This window comes from Oncorhynchus tshawytscha, linkage group LG12 (assembly GCF_018296145.1).
Source record: "Oncorhynchus tshawytscha isolate Ot180627B linkage group LG12, Otsh_v2.0, whole genome shotgun sequence".
NCBI classification, from domain to species: Eukaryota; Metazoa; Chordata; class Actinopteri; order Salmoniformes; family Salmonidae; genus Oncorhynchus; species Oncorhynchus tshawytscha.
This window is the reverse complement of record NC_056440.1, coordinates 72,224,201-72,239,010: the sequence shown is the minus strand read 5'-3', so window position 1 is coordinate 72,239,010 and position 14,810 is coordinate 72,224,201. Positions and strand designations below refer to the sequence as shown.

At 46.1% G+C, this 14,810-nt stretch overlaps 1 protein-coding gene across 5 annotated transcripts in view; it reads left to right on the top strand.

Moving 5' to 3' along the window:
• The window catches only part of LOC112235083 (chromodomain-helicase-DNA-binding protein 9-like), a 112,251-nt gene that overhangs the window by 4,165 nt on the left and 93,276 nt on the right, over positions 1-14,810 (top strand). For 4 of the 5 annotated variants that reach the window (XM_042331015.1, XM_042331017.1, XM_042331016.1 and 1 more), the window contains exon 2: positions 6,872-8,664. In XM_042331015.1, coding sequence (XP_042186949.1) covers positions 7,009-8,664 — 1,656 coding nt within the window. In that variant the 5' untranslated portion in view covers positions 6,872-7,008. Of the gene's footprint in view, positions 1-6,871; positions 8,665-8,956; positions 8,980-14,810 lie in introns of those variants that run through there. The other variant, XM_042331022.1, reaches the window with a different exon arrangement.

Sequence of the window (14,810 nt, the reverse complement as noted above, 5' to 3'; positions counted from 1 at the left end):
AGTCAGTTACACCAGCTCTGTCAGGAGGAATGGACCAAAATTCACCCAACTTATTGTGGGAAGTTTGTGGAAGGCTACCCAAAACGTTTGACCCAAGTTAAACATTTTAAAGGCAATGCTGCTACCAAATACTAATTGAGTGTATGTAAACTTCTGACCCACTGAGAATGTGATGAAAGAAATACAAGCTGAAATAAATCTTTCTCTACTATTATTCTGACATTTCAAATTCTTAAAATAAAGTGGTGATCCTAACTGACCGTAGACAGATAATTTGTACTTGGATTAAATGGCAGGAATTGTGAAACTGAGTTTAAATGTATTTGGCTAAGGCGTGTGTAAACTTCCGACTTCAACTGTTTCTTAGATACAGACGTTATTAGCAACTTCTGGGTTAGCTAGCTAGCTTTAGCTTGGTACCTAGCTAGCACCAATCTAACCAGCCTGAAAACAATGACCAGTAGAAACTGCAGTCATTTTCAATATTCTTAACAATGATTAAGGAATCCTTGTTGTTCTCCTATTGAAATAACTAGCTGGCCAGCTACCGAACCCTGTTGCCCAAAACTAAAGTTATAAGCAGCCTGCTAGCTTCATCTGTTAACGTTGTACATTGTCACAAGTGATCTCATTCGCTTGAGCAGGCAGACAGTTCTGACTGACAGCTACATTTGTTCTCTAACCTGATGTCTCTCTTTATGCCTAAAGCATTTAGCCTACAGTATCCAACCATGCCTTCACCTCCATTGTTACTTGTATTTGTTCAAATCAAAGTTTGTCACATGAAGGAGGCTTTGTTGCGAAATAGAAAGCCGATTCTAGATTTGATATGTTTGATATGAGTCTGGAAGGAGAGTTTACAGTCTAGCCACACACCTAGGTACTTATAGATGTCCACATATTCTAGGTCGGAACCATCCAGGGTGGTGATGCTAGTCGGGTGTGCGGGTGCAGGCAGCGAACGGTTGAAAAGCATGCATTTGGTTTTACTAGCTTTTAAGAGCAGTTGGAGGCCACGGAAGAAGTGCTGTATGGCATTGAAGCTCGTTTGGAGGTTAGATAGCACAGTGTCCAAGGAAGGGCCAGAAGTATACAGAATGGTGTCGTCTGCGTAGAGGTGGATCAGGGAATCGCCCGCAGCAAGAGCAACATCATTGATATACACAGAGAAAAGAGTCGGCCCGAGAATTGAACCCTGTGGCACCCCCATAGAGACTGCCAGAGGACCGGACAGCATGCCCTCCGATTTGACACACTGAACTCTGTCTGCAAAGTAGTTGGTGAACCAGGCAAGGCTGTCATTAGAAAAACCGAGGCTACTGAGTCTGCCGATAAGAATATGGTGATTGACAGAGTCGCAAGCCTTGGCCAGGTCGATGAAGACGGCTGTACAGTACTGTCTTTTATCGATGGCGGTTATGATATCGTTTAGTACCTTGAGCGTGGCTGAGGTGCACCCGTGACCGGCTCGGAAACCAGATTGCACAGCGGAAAAGGTACGGTGGGATTCGAGATGGTCAGTGATCTGTTTGTTGACTTGGCTTTCGAAGACCTTAGATAGGCAGGGCAGGATGGATATAGGTCTGTAACAGTTTGGGTCCAGGGTGTCTCCCCCTTTGAAGAGGGGGATGACCGCGGCAGTTTTCCAGTCCTTGGGGATCTCAAACGATATGAAAGAGAGGTTGAACAGGCTGGTAATAGGGGTTGCGACAATGCCGGCGGATAGTTTCAGAAATAGAGGGTCCAGATTGTCAAGCCCAGCTGATTTGTACGGGTCAGGTTTTGCAGCTCTTTCAGAACATCTGCTATCTGGATTTGGGTAAAGGAGAAGCTGTTGGCCGAGGTTGGAGAAATGCTTGTTGAAGTTTTCGATTATCATGGATTTATCGGTGGTGACCATGTTACCTAGCCTCAGTGCAGTGAGCAGCTGGGAGGAGGTGCTCTTATTCTCCATGGACTTTACAGTGTCCCAGAACCTTTTGGAGTTAGAGCTACAGGATGCAAATTTCTGCTTGAAAAAGCTGTCCTTTGCTTTCCTGACTGACTGCGTGAATTGGTTCCTGACTTCCCTGAACAGTTGCATATCGCGGGGACTATTCGATGCTATTCCAGTCCGCCACAGGATGTTTTTGTGCTGGTCGAGGCCAGTCAGGTCTGGAGTGAACCAGGGGCTATATCTGTTCTTAGTTCTGCATTTTTTGAACTGAGAATGCTTATCTAAGATGGTGAGGAAGTTACTTTTAAAGAATGACCAGGCATCCTCAACTGACGGGATGAGGTCAATATCGTTCCAGGATACCCGGGCCAGGTCGATTAGAAAGGCCTGCTCGCAGAAGTGTTTTAGGGAGTGTTTGACAGTGATTAGGGGTGGTCGTTTGACTGCGGACCCGTAGCTGATACAGGCAATGAGGCAGTGATCGCTGAGATCCTGATTGAAGACAGTGGAGGGGTATTTGGAGGGCCAGTTGATCAGGATAATGTCTATGAGGGTTCCCTTGTTTACAGATTTAGGGTTGTACCTGGTGGGTTCCTCTAACTTTAGAGTGTTTTCTATCCAAATCTGACAAGTATATGCATATTCTAGTTTCTGGGCCTGAGAAATAGGCAGTTTCAAATGGGTACGTTTTTTAGCAAAAAACAAAAATCCTGCCCCCTGCACTCAAGAAGTTAAAGTCTCCGGCCACTAGGAGCGCTGCCTCTGGGTGAGTGGTTTCCTGTTTGCTTATTTCCTTATACAGCTGACTGAGTGCGGTCTTAGTGCCATCATCTGTTTGTGGTGGTAAATAAACAGCCACGAAAAGTTTAGCTGAGAACTCTCTAGGCAAGTAGTGTGGCCTGCAATTTATCACAATATACTATCTTCAGGCGAGCAAAATCTAGAGACTTTCTTAGATTTCGTGCACCAGCTGTTGTTTACAAATATGCACAGACCGCCCTCCCCTCGTCTTTCCGGAGTGTGTTGTTCTATCCTGCTGGTGCAGCATGTATCCCGCTAGCTGAATATCCATGTCTTCATTCAGCCACGATTCTGTGAAACATAGGATATTGCAGTTTTTGATGTCCCGTTGGTAGGATATTCATGATAGTACCTCGTCTAGTTTATTGTCCAATGATTGCTCGTTGGCGAGTAATATTGACGGTAATGGCAGCTTTCCTACTCGCCTTCTGCGGGTCCGGACGAGGCATCCGGCTCTTCGTCCTCTGCGTCGCTTCCTTTTGAGAATAATTGGGATGTCTGCCCTGTGCTGTGTTTGGAGAATATTGTGTGAGTCCTGCTTGTTGTTGTTGTTGTTAGTGTTGAATAAATCTAATCTAATCCGAGGTGAGTGATCGCTGTCCTGATATCCAGAAGCTCTTTTCTGCCGTAAGATACGGTTGCAGAAACAATTATGTACAAAACAATTTACAAATATCATGAAAACCCCCCACATAATAGCACAATTTGTTAGGAGACCGTAAAACGGTGACCATCTCCTCCGGCGCCATCTTGTAATCAAAAAACCATAACTGGCATGCAGGTCAGTAGAAATTGTAAGATAAAATGACATTTCACTTCAGAAAGGTTACCGACTCGTGTAGCATATTACCGGCAACTTCAGGAGAGTAGCTGCAGAATCTGCAAAAGCCAGTAGGAGCGGGAGGAGGATGGTCAGGTTAAGTTTTTCTTCTTCTGATTATCTTCATCTCTGGCTCCCTCTTGGGTCATTTGTGTCTTATTTAATCAAAAACTACTCTTAAAGCATCAGACAAGCTCAATGCATATATAGTTGATTGTATTAAAATACATTGAGTGTGTCTATATATGGAAAAATACACATTTAAAAATTACGACATTTGGTCTACCAAGCTTTTATTTAGTTTGGGACAGCCCTAGTCTCAACCATAGACAGCCTATAACCGGTTGTATTGTACATCATATAGCTTAGGTTCTACAGTTCATCATTGGTCCCAACTAATACAAGACGAAGAATCAGCAGCAGGAAAAACTCTATGCGGCTCAGATAAGCTACCTAACCTACCCCTGATTACTCATTCAGTTTGTTGAGCGGCCCGGGTAGGATTCTGGTCTGATGTTACCTCTAATTGAGTGATCAGATTTTCCTGTCTGTTTGGGAGAATTAGGCCTGGCCATTCTGCTCATTGTCAGTTACAATGGAGCCCTGCTAAGTGACTGAGAGCGATGGGAGTTCTCTTTTCATGCCTAGCCTGCCCTCAGCTGTAGGTCTGTGTTGCAAGAGAAAATAATACTCTCCTACTCCTGGGCTGGCTGCTAGTCACATGAGAACAGAGCTCTAGTATAGCCAAGAGCTGGGCATGGGATATGATCTGGCCCCTGCTATCTGGTGCTCCTGTTAAACACTGTTCTAACTGCAATAGCTGTCCATGTTGTGCTGAGCCTCCATTCCATAACATCTGTCATTTATGAAGTTGAGTAAGGCTACATTAATGATTCACAGTAACCATGTTAGGGTTAAGTCTTGATGCTTCCTGTATGAATCTTGTGTATTGTCTTGGTTGTGTGCTTGTGTCATACTGGGCCTTTGTAACAATGAGTAAAAAGTAAGGTTTCATCATAACCAAGGACAGCCCCACTACTAGGGCTGGGCAGTATGCAGATTTTCATATCTTCATATCGTCCTTCTCTCATCCCGAGATGTACGGTTTTACCATGGAGGCTGCTAGCTAAATATGCTAACAAGCGCAAATGGAAAAAAATAATATTGCAAAGACAGGCAGCCCAGCTATAAAGTTATACATCTATATGTAAGAGTTACTGAATGTAATTTTTTGTGAGTTTGGACATTTACAAACGAATGTGAACGAGAGACATTGTGCAATAAACAGTACTGGCTCTGGAGCAGCATGTGTACGTGCTGTATCTGTCTGGAGTCTGGAGTCTCTAGGGCAACAGGCCTGCTTGCTCTGCTTAGAGGAAAAAGACAGGCCGAGAACGGAGAGGAGAAAAAAACACAAGGAAATCAAAAGACAGCAGTGGCAGCTGTACAGATAACTCATCCAAAGGGCTTTGACTTTTCAAACACGGCAGAAAGCCAACACAACATGATGGATGCCATGTCACCTTGTTCATTTTGCCACTTACTTAGATAACCATCAAGTTAAACTTTGGGGTCATGTTAATGCAGAATTCTTCATTTTCCATGCAGGAAGAAAAGATAAAACGCATAAGAAATATATTGCTTCATTTTGTAAACGCAAATCTAAAATGCTCCATAATTTCTACATGGCATCAGACTCATTTTGTGCTTCAGTTGCACTTCTCCACCTGGAAGAGTATTCGCTAAGATCGTTCAATCAGCAGACAGTGTTCTGATGTAGCTACTTTTCTGTGGTGCTTTTCTCAGTGTAGCCAGCCTACTTTTATCCAGATTAACTTCAAGAAAAACATATTAGGAAATGAGCTAGCCACATTCTTTCTATAATAAACAGAAATATGATGGCCATGCATTGTTTTTGCAAAAGAATACCTTGCATGTTCATTGTAAGCTCATTTAGCCTACTTGTGTGACTGCCAGCCTAGTAGCGTTGCGCTTCTGTTGTCATCTGATGAAAATGAAGCTATATTCTGCCAAATGTGTTGCAGTAATGTATTTTCTGTGAAGGAAAACTATAGTTGCACTCTATTGAAGCAAAAAAACACTTGCCTTTCAATATAAAACTCAACCCCTGTCAATACACAGCTGGACTCACCTGCTCCCGCTTTGTGCTATTTACAAACCAACACGTTACGGCTCAACTGTTCTGGGGAACTGCGGTGAGCTTCATAATGGAAAATAATGTGACAAGTGAAATGAAGAACTCTTTATCTTCTAACATATTGCCCGAGTTGACTGAAAGTATTTACTTACAAAGTAGCAAGAAATATTAAAATATATAGAAAAATTTGAAACAAATAGTTAATAGTATTGAAAACCCATCCCGTGGCTATTTCCAAATACCCCGGTATACGGTATATACGGTATACTGCCCAAGCCTACCCACTACCCCACTTAACCTTAGCAGAGGTTCACGAGTTGTGGTTGAAGCATTGGATCTCAGTTGTATGCCCCCCTCTGTATCAGAAGACTTGTGAGAGCCATGACTGTACATTCAGGAAGGCATGTCAAAGTGTTTGTAGTGAGGTGAGTGTGTGTGGTGAGTATGAGTCAGCAGGTCTTGACTAACACAAGTGTTCCTTCATCTTCTATTGGTCATTGGTCTGTGGCTAGATGCATCCTGAGCCAACCTCCTTGGCTGTTGACACAAACAGCATCAGCTGTCTATCTGTCTGTCTGCACCTTCCTCCCACACATTCAGTAGCTACTAGCAGACAGACGGCTCGGTAGATAGCAGCCATAGCACAGTCACAGGGCTGAGGCTGATCGCAACAGGGGGCTTTGAACCGAGGAAGACTAGAGGCACCTGGCTGTTGGTCTGTCTGGCAGTTAATTCAGTTTAGATCAGATCAGATGCGTTACCACACAACTACCTGCTGCCAACCAGAGATAATTGACAGTGCCAAATTTATCCCAGGCCTGTCTGACCTAGCCATTACTTGGCTTTTTGGCAGCCGCTGTTTTCACTGATGACGTTTACGTGGCTGAGAGCGTCTGTTATGGTAATAAATTGCTTATTGTAGTGTATATGAGGTAGAGGTGTATGGCGATATTGAAAACAACTAGATGTTTATTGATTTGAAAAACACAGGATGAACATCAAAAAGAGACAGGCTAAATTGCGTAAAATCTATTTGACAACTGAAAATCTCTTTATTGTGCAGCCCACACACAGCTCAGTATGAACAAGACATGTTTAAAGATGCATGTTTTTCTTCTCTCTGTTAATTTAAATCTGACTTGAGGTTTTGTCTTAGTTTTTCTCTCCAGAGCCAGACTGTGATGGACATACTGTAGCTCAGTAACACGTGGCGCTCCTCAGCACCAGCTAGAACCCAGCAGAGGTCCAACGTGGGGGACTGGTCTCCTGAAGACTGACCCTGGCCCCTGGGCCATGACAGATCCCATCATGGACTTCTTTGACGACCCCAACCTGTTTGTGGGAGGGCTGGACGGGTTGGCTGAGGAGGGCTTCCCCCCTGGACCCTCGCTGGTGGATGAGCTCAACCTCAGCGCAGGCTTTGAGCCTCTACAGGTGGAGCCGATGGGGGCAGGGAAACACCCCGGGATGATACCCACCTCCATGCCCTCCTCCACCCAACAGAGCATGGCTTATGGGCAGCAGATTGGGCATTTTCCGGGCATGAAGGCCCAGAACTCCATGGGACAGCCCTTCGCTGGCTCTGAGGGTGTGGGTGGTGGAGGGATGATAGCAGCACAGCATACCCAGTTCCATGGACGCTCAATTGGTCAGGCACCCCAATCCAACGCGTTGTTTTCCAACAGCAGCCCCATGTGGGGCAACCAGGACCAGAACGGGAACCTCTACCACTCAGTTCCCCAGCAACAACAACAACTACATCAACAACAGCAGCAGCAACTCCACAACCAACAGCATCACCTCCGACAGCAACAGCCCAGGCAGCAGCAGCACCACCCTTGTCAACAACAACTTCAGCAACAACAAGTGCAGCAGTTACAGCAGCAACACCAGCTTCTGAACCAGCGGCAGCAGCAGCACCTTCATCAACAGGTAGTGAACCCTCAGTCTCTGCCCCAGCAGCACCACAGCTTCCCCTTCCACCAGGCCAACCAACAGCCAGCATCCCACAACCAGCAGCTTACCACCGGGGGGACCCAGTTCCACTCCAGGGCTGTGCCTAACTCAGGGGCTCTGGCCACAGCTAATGTGGAAACCCCCAATGCCTCGCTGGCTGGAACCCCACCACAGCAGGGTGGCTACCAGCTGGTGCAGGGAGCCTTTCCTGGGGTAGGGCCAGAGGACTCTAGCATGTCCTTCTCCATGCAGACTTGCTCCCCCACGGCTCACACCCTGTCCTCCTGCTCAGTGAGCTCCACCACCACCTACCCTCCCTCCCAGTACTCCTTCCCTGGCCAGGGACAGCCTGGCATCTCCAGCCTGAGCCAGCCTCTCTCTTTAGCCCCAGTGTCCATGATCCCCACCACCACTCCCCTGCCCTCCTCAGTGCCTGAACTCTCTCTCGTGGGAGCTGGATGTGCGTTTTCGTCTGCTCCAGGGATGACTCAGCATCATCAGCCCAAACAGGTCCCAGTCAGCCAGGCTGAGGACGAATGTCCCTTCCGGGCTCTGCGCTGCTCCAGGCAGACCTTAGGGAACTACGACTCATCTGAGATGTTTGGCCAGGCCATGAGCTGCTACCCCAGTGCAGTCAGCCAGCTCGTTCAAGACCAGCACCAGCCCCAGAACTGTGGATCTAACTTGGAAGTTACCAGACCTCCGTCCAGCACCACTACCACTAACGGCTACGTGTCTCTAGAGGTTAGCCTGGCAGGGCTGCAAGGGGAGGTGGAGGCCCAAGGAGGGGGCTTTGAGGGCTTGGAGGCTCCGGACCTGCTGGCTGATGAGCTGCTGCCTCAGCTGGAGGCTGCCCTCAGTCAGCACGACCACCACGACTCCAACTGTTCCTGGACCAATGGTGGGGATGGAGAGAGGAATGGAAAGGGAGAGGAGGAAGAAGAGATGAAGGAGGAAGACAGGATCTCCATATCCATGGACTACAAGATACAGGTAAACCCATTGGGCCATTAACACTTGCTTTCAGTCTGAGGCTGGCTAGGCTGACATATGCTGACAGACTCAGAAAGGATGATATGGATGAAATGCCTAGTTATCCAGATTCTGCAGAGTTCTCCTTCATTCATCTATTTAAAGATGCACTATGCAGAAATCGCTCCGCCATTTCCTGGTTGCTACAATTCTAATTTCAGTTTATGTGACAAAACAAGCAAGTATAGTCACTGTACCATCTAAACCACTGTGAAATATATTTCCCATAACCCAAAATATTGTATTTTCAGCTGTTTGAAGCTGGTGTACAAAAACGTAAGTAAAAGACGCAAAAATGAAACTTAGAAATAGCCCACATAGAACAGATCTACGACTTCTTGCTTTCATTGAGAATGACAGATCTATGTCACATTTCTATGTGAATTTGGTCAGGTCATTCAAAAAGTTAGATTTTGCAGCTTTAATGTATTACTACAGGGGAAGAAATACACATTGCAGATGTATAGAATAGTTGTGGTTGTTGGTGCTAATAGTTGTCCTTCCCCTTGACCACATGGGCAGGAGGGGATGGATGAAGCGAATTGTCAAATGTCAAATTATTTCTCATTTCATTCCCATTTAAATCTATATCTGCATCTTATCCAGGTTGTTTTATCTATTCAGTTCCAACTATGTTGGAAATTAATGGTAAGAATTGACAGTGAGACATGTATTTGTGACAGCTACGTTAATGGATAAATCTCTTGCACTGACGGAGAGACTAGAGAGAGCCTTGCCATGCTTTCACTCCTCTCAGCAGCCAGACGCCAGCCAGCCACCCACCCATGTAATGTTTAACTAGCCCTGGAAGAGCATGAGCATATTTGGTGCACCTGCAATCAAGGGGGAGGTGGAGGGAGGGAGGGAGTGAGGGAGGGGAAGGAGGCTCAGCCCTCCTTTAAATTATAATAATACAGCCTATTCTAGCTGTCCTTCCAGTATTGTGTCCCAAATGACACCCTTTTCCCTATATTTGACCAAAGCCCTGGTCAAAAGTAGTGCACTAATTAGAGAATAGGGTGCCATTTTGGGACATAGACAGACAACAGGTAATTACAGTAGCCTAACTGTGTCCCAGGGCCTGATTAATAGTGGCAGCAGTGTCTCCAGGACTTACAGTAACTAAGCGTACTCAAGGCTATAGATGTGGGTCAGGGCAGGCTAGAGGCTAAAGACACTGCCTGTCTGTCTGTCTTGCTGCTGCGCACTGCACTCACTACATGGCTAGATAGAGTGTGGGGGTGGTTGCTGTTGTGGTTTTCTCTGTGTGTGTGTCTTTGAGTGAGAGAGATGAAGAGGAGGGGGGAGAGAGGATAGAGATGGACAGAGGGAGTGAGTGAGTGAGAGAGGGGGAGGGAGAGCGGATTGAGATGGATGGAGTGAGTGAGTGAGTGAGTGAGTGAGTGAGGAGGGGGGAGAGGGGATAGAGATGGACAGAGGGAGTAGTGAGGGGGAGGGAGAGGAGATAGAGATGGACAGAGAGAGTGAGTGAGGGACAGCTTGGGAAGGAGAGAGCGAGAGAGAAGGAGGGAGGCTAATGACAGACACAGAGAGAGGTAGAGAGTGCATTAGTGTGCTGCTCTGGCTCTGACAGGCACAAGGCGGATCCTGGGGCAGAGCTCGCCAGTAGCATAGCAACATCCATCCACACACCTCTCTTAGCCTAGCTCCACAGTGACGCAGACAGCCAGGCAAAGAGGACCGTCAGCAGCAGTCTGTACTGTATGTCAGACCTGGGTTCAAATACTATTTGATATTATGTCAAATACCTAAACTTTGCTTGATTAATGGAACCAATAGAATAGTCCCAAAACTACTAACCCCACCCATCTGGAACTCCAGGCAGGCTAAAGACTTCAAATGGTGTTTGAACCCATGTCTGATCAGCAGCAGCACAGTGTGTCAGTTCCCTTCCATGGCCCTGGTGCTGGCACATGCAGCTCAGCACTCATCAGAACTCTCTCTGACTGGCTCTGTAAACTGTAAACAAGTGCACACACACACACACACACACAGCTACTCTGTGGTGAGTGGTGATTCACAAGTCGCTAGGTCTTTACCCCATCTCTACAGCATAGCTCTGCTTCTCTCAACTCTGCCACTTAGACTAACAGGTAGGCAGAATGTTTATTTTATTTGACCTTTATTTAACCAGGTAGGCCAGTTGTTCTCATTTACAACTGCGACCTGGCCAATAAACAAACGTACAGACATTAACCCAATAGAAAAAAATTAGAAAAATCTATGAACAGTGTGTGCAAATGTAGTAAGATTAGGGAAGTAAGGCAATAAATAGGCCATAGAGGTGGAATTATTACAATTTAGCATTAACACTGGAGTGATAGATGACGATGTGCAAGTAGAAATACTCAAGCACAGACTGGTGTTTTGACCCAGCAGCCAATTTGTCCAATTTGTCCATCCGCTAATTGAAATGGGACATGGAACACCAGCGAACAGGCCCAGCTTCCCTACAGTCTGTGTCAACATCCACCCATGTGTTGATGCTTTTGGGTAGACTGCTCTATTCATATCCACTGGTGTGTGAAGAGCCAACAGATAGTGTATTTGCTGAACAGGCAGGGCATCAGGGGATAGAGTGGTGCCCACCCCCCTGTCCTAGTCTCACTGCCTGTCTTTGGCCCTGTCTCACTGCCTGTCTCACTCCCTGGTCCTGTGTCTGTCCCTGTCTCACTCCCTGGTCCTGTGTCTGGCCCTGTCTCACTCCCTGGTCCTGTGTCTGGCCCTGTCTCACTCCCTGGTCCTGTGTCTGGCCCTGTCTCACTCCCTGGTCCTGTGTCTGGCCCTGTCTCACTCCCTGGTCCTGTGTCTGGCCCTGTCTCACTCCCTGGTCCTGTGTCTGGCCCTGTCTCACTCCCTGGTCCTGTGTCTGGCCCTGTCTCACTCCCTGGTCCTGTGTCTGGCCCTGTCTCACTCCCTGGTCCTGTGTCTGGCCCTGTCTCACTCCCTGGTCCTGTGTCTGGCCCTGTCTCACTCCCTGGTCCTGTGTCTGGCCCTGTCTCACTCCCTGGTCCTGTGTCTGGCCCTGTCTCACTCCCTGGTCCTGTGTCTGGCCCTGTCTCACTCCCTGGTCCTGTGTCTGGCCCTGTCTCACTCCCTGGTCCTGTGTCTGGCCCTGTCTCACTCCCTGGTCCTGTGTCTGGCCCTGTCTCACTCCCTGGTCCTGTGTCTGGCCCTGTCTCACTCCCTGGTCCTGTGTCTGGCCCTGTCTCACTCCCTGGTCCTGTGTCTGGCCCTGTCTCACCCCATGGCCCTGTGTTTGTCCAGCGATTAATATGCAAACCATAATCCAACGAAACAGTCCAAAAAGGAGAGGTGCCGGATGTTTTGTTCCGGGACATATTTGTCCGGATCCGGTACCTCTCATGGGATGAAAAATTATTTTCACTTTTTGCAATGTAAAAATTAGAATAAAAGCGATCAAAATTAATTCAAGTTGTCGCTTCATTAGTTATCCTACCCCCCACCCCCCAGCCCGGGCCTGATTTGGGTTGGGCTTAATGGTTTGTGCAAAATTGTAACCCATGTTTGAGACCAACGCGTGGCTGTGCCTGTGTGAGATGCGTGCCAGTGTCTCTCACAGAACTGGAACGAGATTCACTTTCTATGATCTCTCTCCCTCTCTGCTCTGATAGACATGAATGAGCCTGCAAAGCTGATCTCTCCAGTGTTGCACTTCATCATTTATTTCATTATAGAATCATAGCTGTGCGAAGGGTTCTGGAGGAGCTGCAGCACCCCTGATACATTTAAATACATTTGCCAAAGTTATAGAGTTACTGCTGTCTGTTCAGAAAGAAATGAAATAATTCAGAATAGCCTAGTACACCATGAGAAAGCATATCATTTAGCCACAGAGGAACATCAGCGTCTTTAAAAAAAATGTGCCTAACTGTGATATGTAGCCCAATAACAAGGCATAGCCTACAGTTTGAACGTGCGGGAAATCGGTCAGTTCATAAACAGCATGCAGACAAAAAAATGCCTTTTGCAATACTTCAAATAGAATCGCTGGAAAACATAGATTGGAAAGCAAATGGCTACTGCTGAAAAGAGAAGACTCCAAATAGACCTATTGTTTACAAAGTAAAACAAGAGAGAGAGGCTTTTGGCATGAGCGCATCGGCCATCACCAGCCAGTGAGCTGCGCATCATTGGGTGAGTCAGTGAAACGGGAAAGCACTTTTAGGACTATAATTTCTTTCTCACATTGTAACCTACAATATGTGTCTCCACACACCTAGGCCTGGACTATTGATGGATTCAAGACAAGGTCATTTTTATTGATTTCAGTTTGTCAGTGTCAAAGTAGCCTGTCATTTCCGTCATTTGTGCGGTATTATGGTGCTTTCATGACAACTGGGAACTCTGGGGGAAAAACTAAGTCAAATCATGACTTTTTCAGATCGGAAAGTCGGATCTCTAGAAAGAGGACTGAGTTCCCAACTTGGAATTCTGAGTTGGATGACCTTTCAAATCAAATTTTCCCATTCAGAGCTTGTTTTTTCCCCGAGTTCCCAGTTGTCTTGAACACACTGAAGTCGGAAGTCAGAGATTTCCCAGTCCCGAGTTCCCATGTTTTGAATGCGGCATTAAAAAGATTCTGCCAAAATCAGTCACATAAAATGATGTAGAATTACATGAAATGCGTTTATAAAAGTAAATTTTATTCCCAGATCCTAGGCCACTAAAAATGTTATCCATGTGTGCAACTTCTTCTGTAAGTGCCTCTACTCTACTGATTTATACCACTACGCAAATGTGGTGATATGCATGCAATGCTTTAATATAAGTGATTTTCTTATTTCTGTAATGCGTTCTGGTACCTCAGAGGTCCCTAGATCACCACCCTCTCGCGCTCACATTTTGTTCCGGCATCTCCCGATTGACAAATGAAGCACTGTGTCTGTCCCTAGCCTGCACTGCATGTGGCTAATTAGGATTTCCGTCTGTCTTTAATGATGGAGACCTGGATGGATTCTGTCTTGTTCTTGAGGCCCAGCCATGATCAATGCTGCTCTGGTCCTCTTGCTGAGATAGCAAGCAAATGTTTTCCATTGCACATTATCACTACTAATGGATGATATGTTTTTTCACCCCAGTACTATAAAGTAGGGCTGGGCGATATGGCCAAAATATAATTTCACAATGTGTTTCACATTTTTGACGATATTTGAGGTTTTTGAATGTTGGAATGTAGTGGGCACTTTGAAAACAGTGTTGTTTGACATAACAACAAATGAAAAAGCCAGGAATTGGTTATTGTGACACATGGGAGGAACCAAAGTGCTGGTCAGTGTTTCCTAGTGGACCCCAGTTAATGTTACATTAAATGTTTTATCTTACTGTAGCTTTGATATAGCTAAAATATTCATGCTTTACCAATTCTTTTCTGATTTAGAATATACCGTTGCACAAACAACATGCTGATGTAGGCCTACACCAGCACTGGTATCAGGCTGTATTAGCTAGCTTTCTAGCTACGTTTGCTCTGACTAAGTACATTTAGCTGGCTAACTAGCCAACTAACTAGCAATTAGTATTAGCAGCTAACATAATTTATTTTAGCCACAACTTGCTAAGAAAAGACAAACTAGCTGTTTACAGACAGTAAGATATATGCAAGTGGTTGTTGTGACTCGTGGTAGCGCAAAAACTGTTCTGCTTGAGTGACACGATGTGGGGCTTGGTGTGTGTGGAAGGAGAGAGGGAGAGAGATGACTCAAGTAGCAAACGGAGTAAACTGCCATTATTACACGCGGCAGAGTGGCGTAACACATTTAACAAACCAAACAATAATATATAGCTTTACAAGGTAAAGTAGAAACCCAAACCGGTCTGTGCATCAATACCGGTATATAATTAAATATGGTATACCACCCATCCCTAGTCTCCAGCCAGTTGTAGGCCTAGACCTTGGGAGCTAGTGCTTGGCTGTGACATGGGCTGGTTCTGTTCACTGTTAGTCACACAGAGAGTGACTTCTAGACAGAGGGCCTTTGTTCCCAGTCATTGTGAAGACAGCAGTATGATAAAGGGTGTTGGAGCTGGATATGAAAGGGCCTGGTTGGATATGGTCATACCAA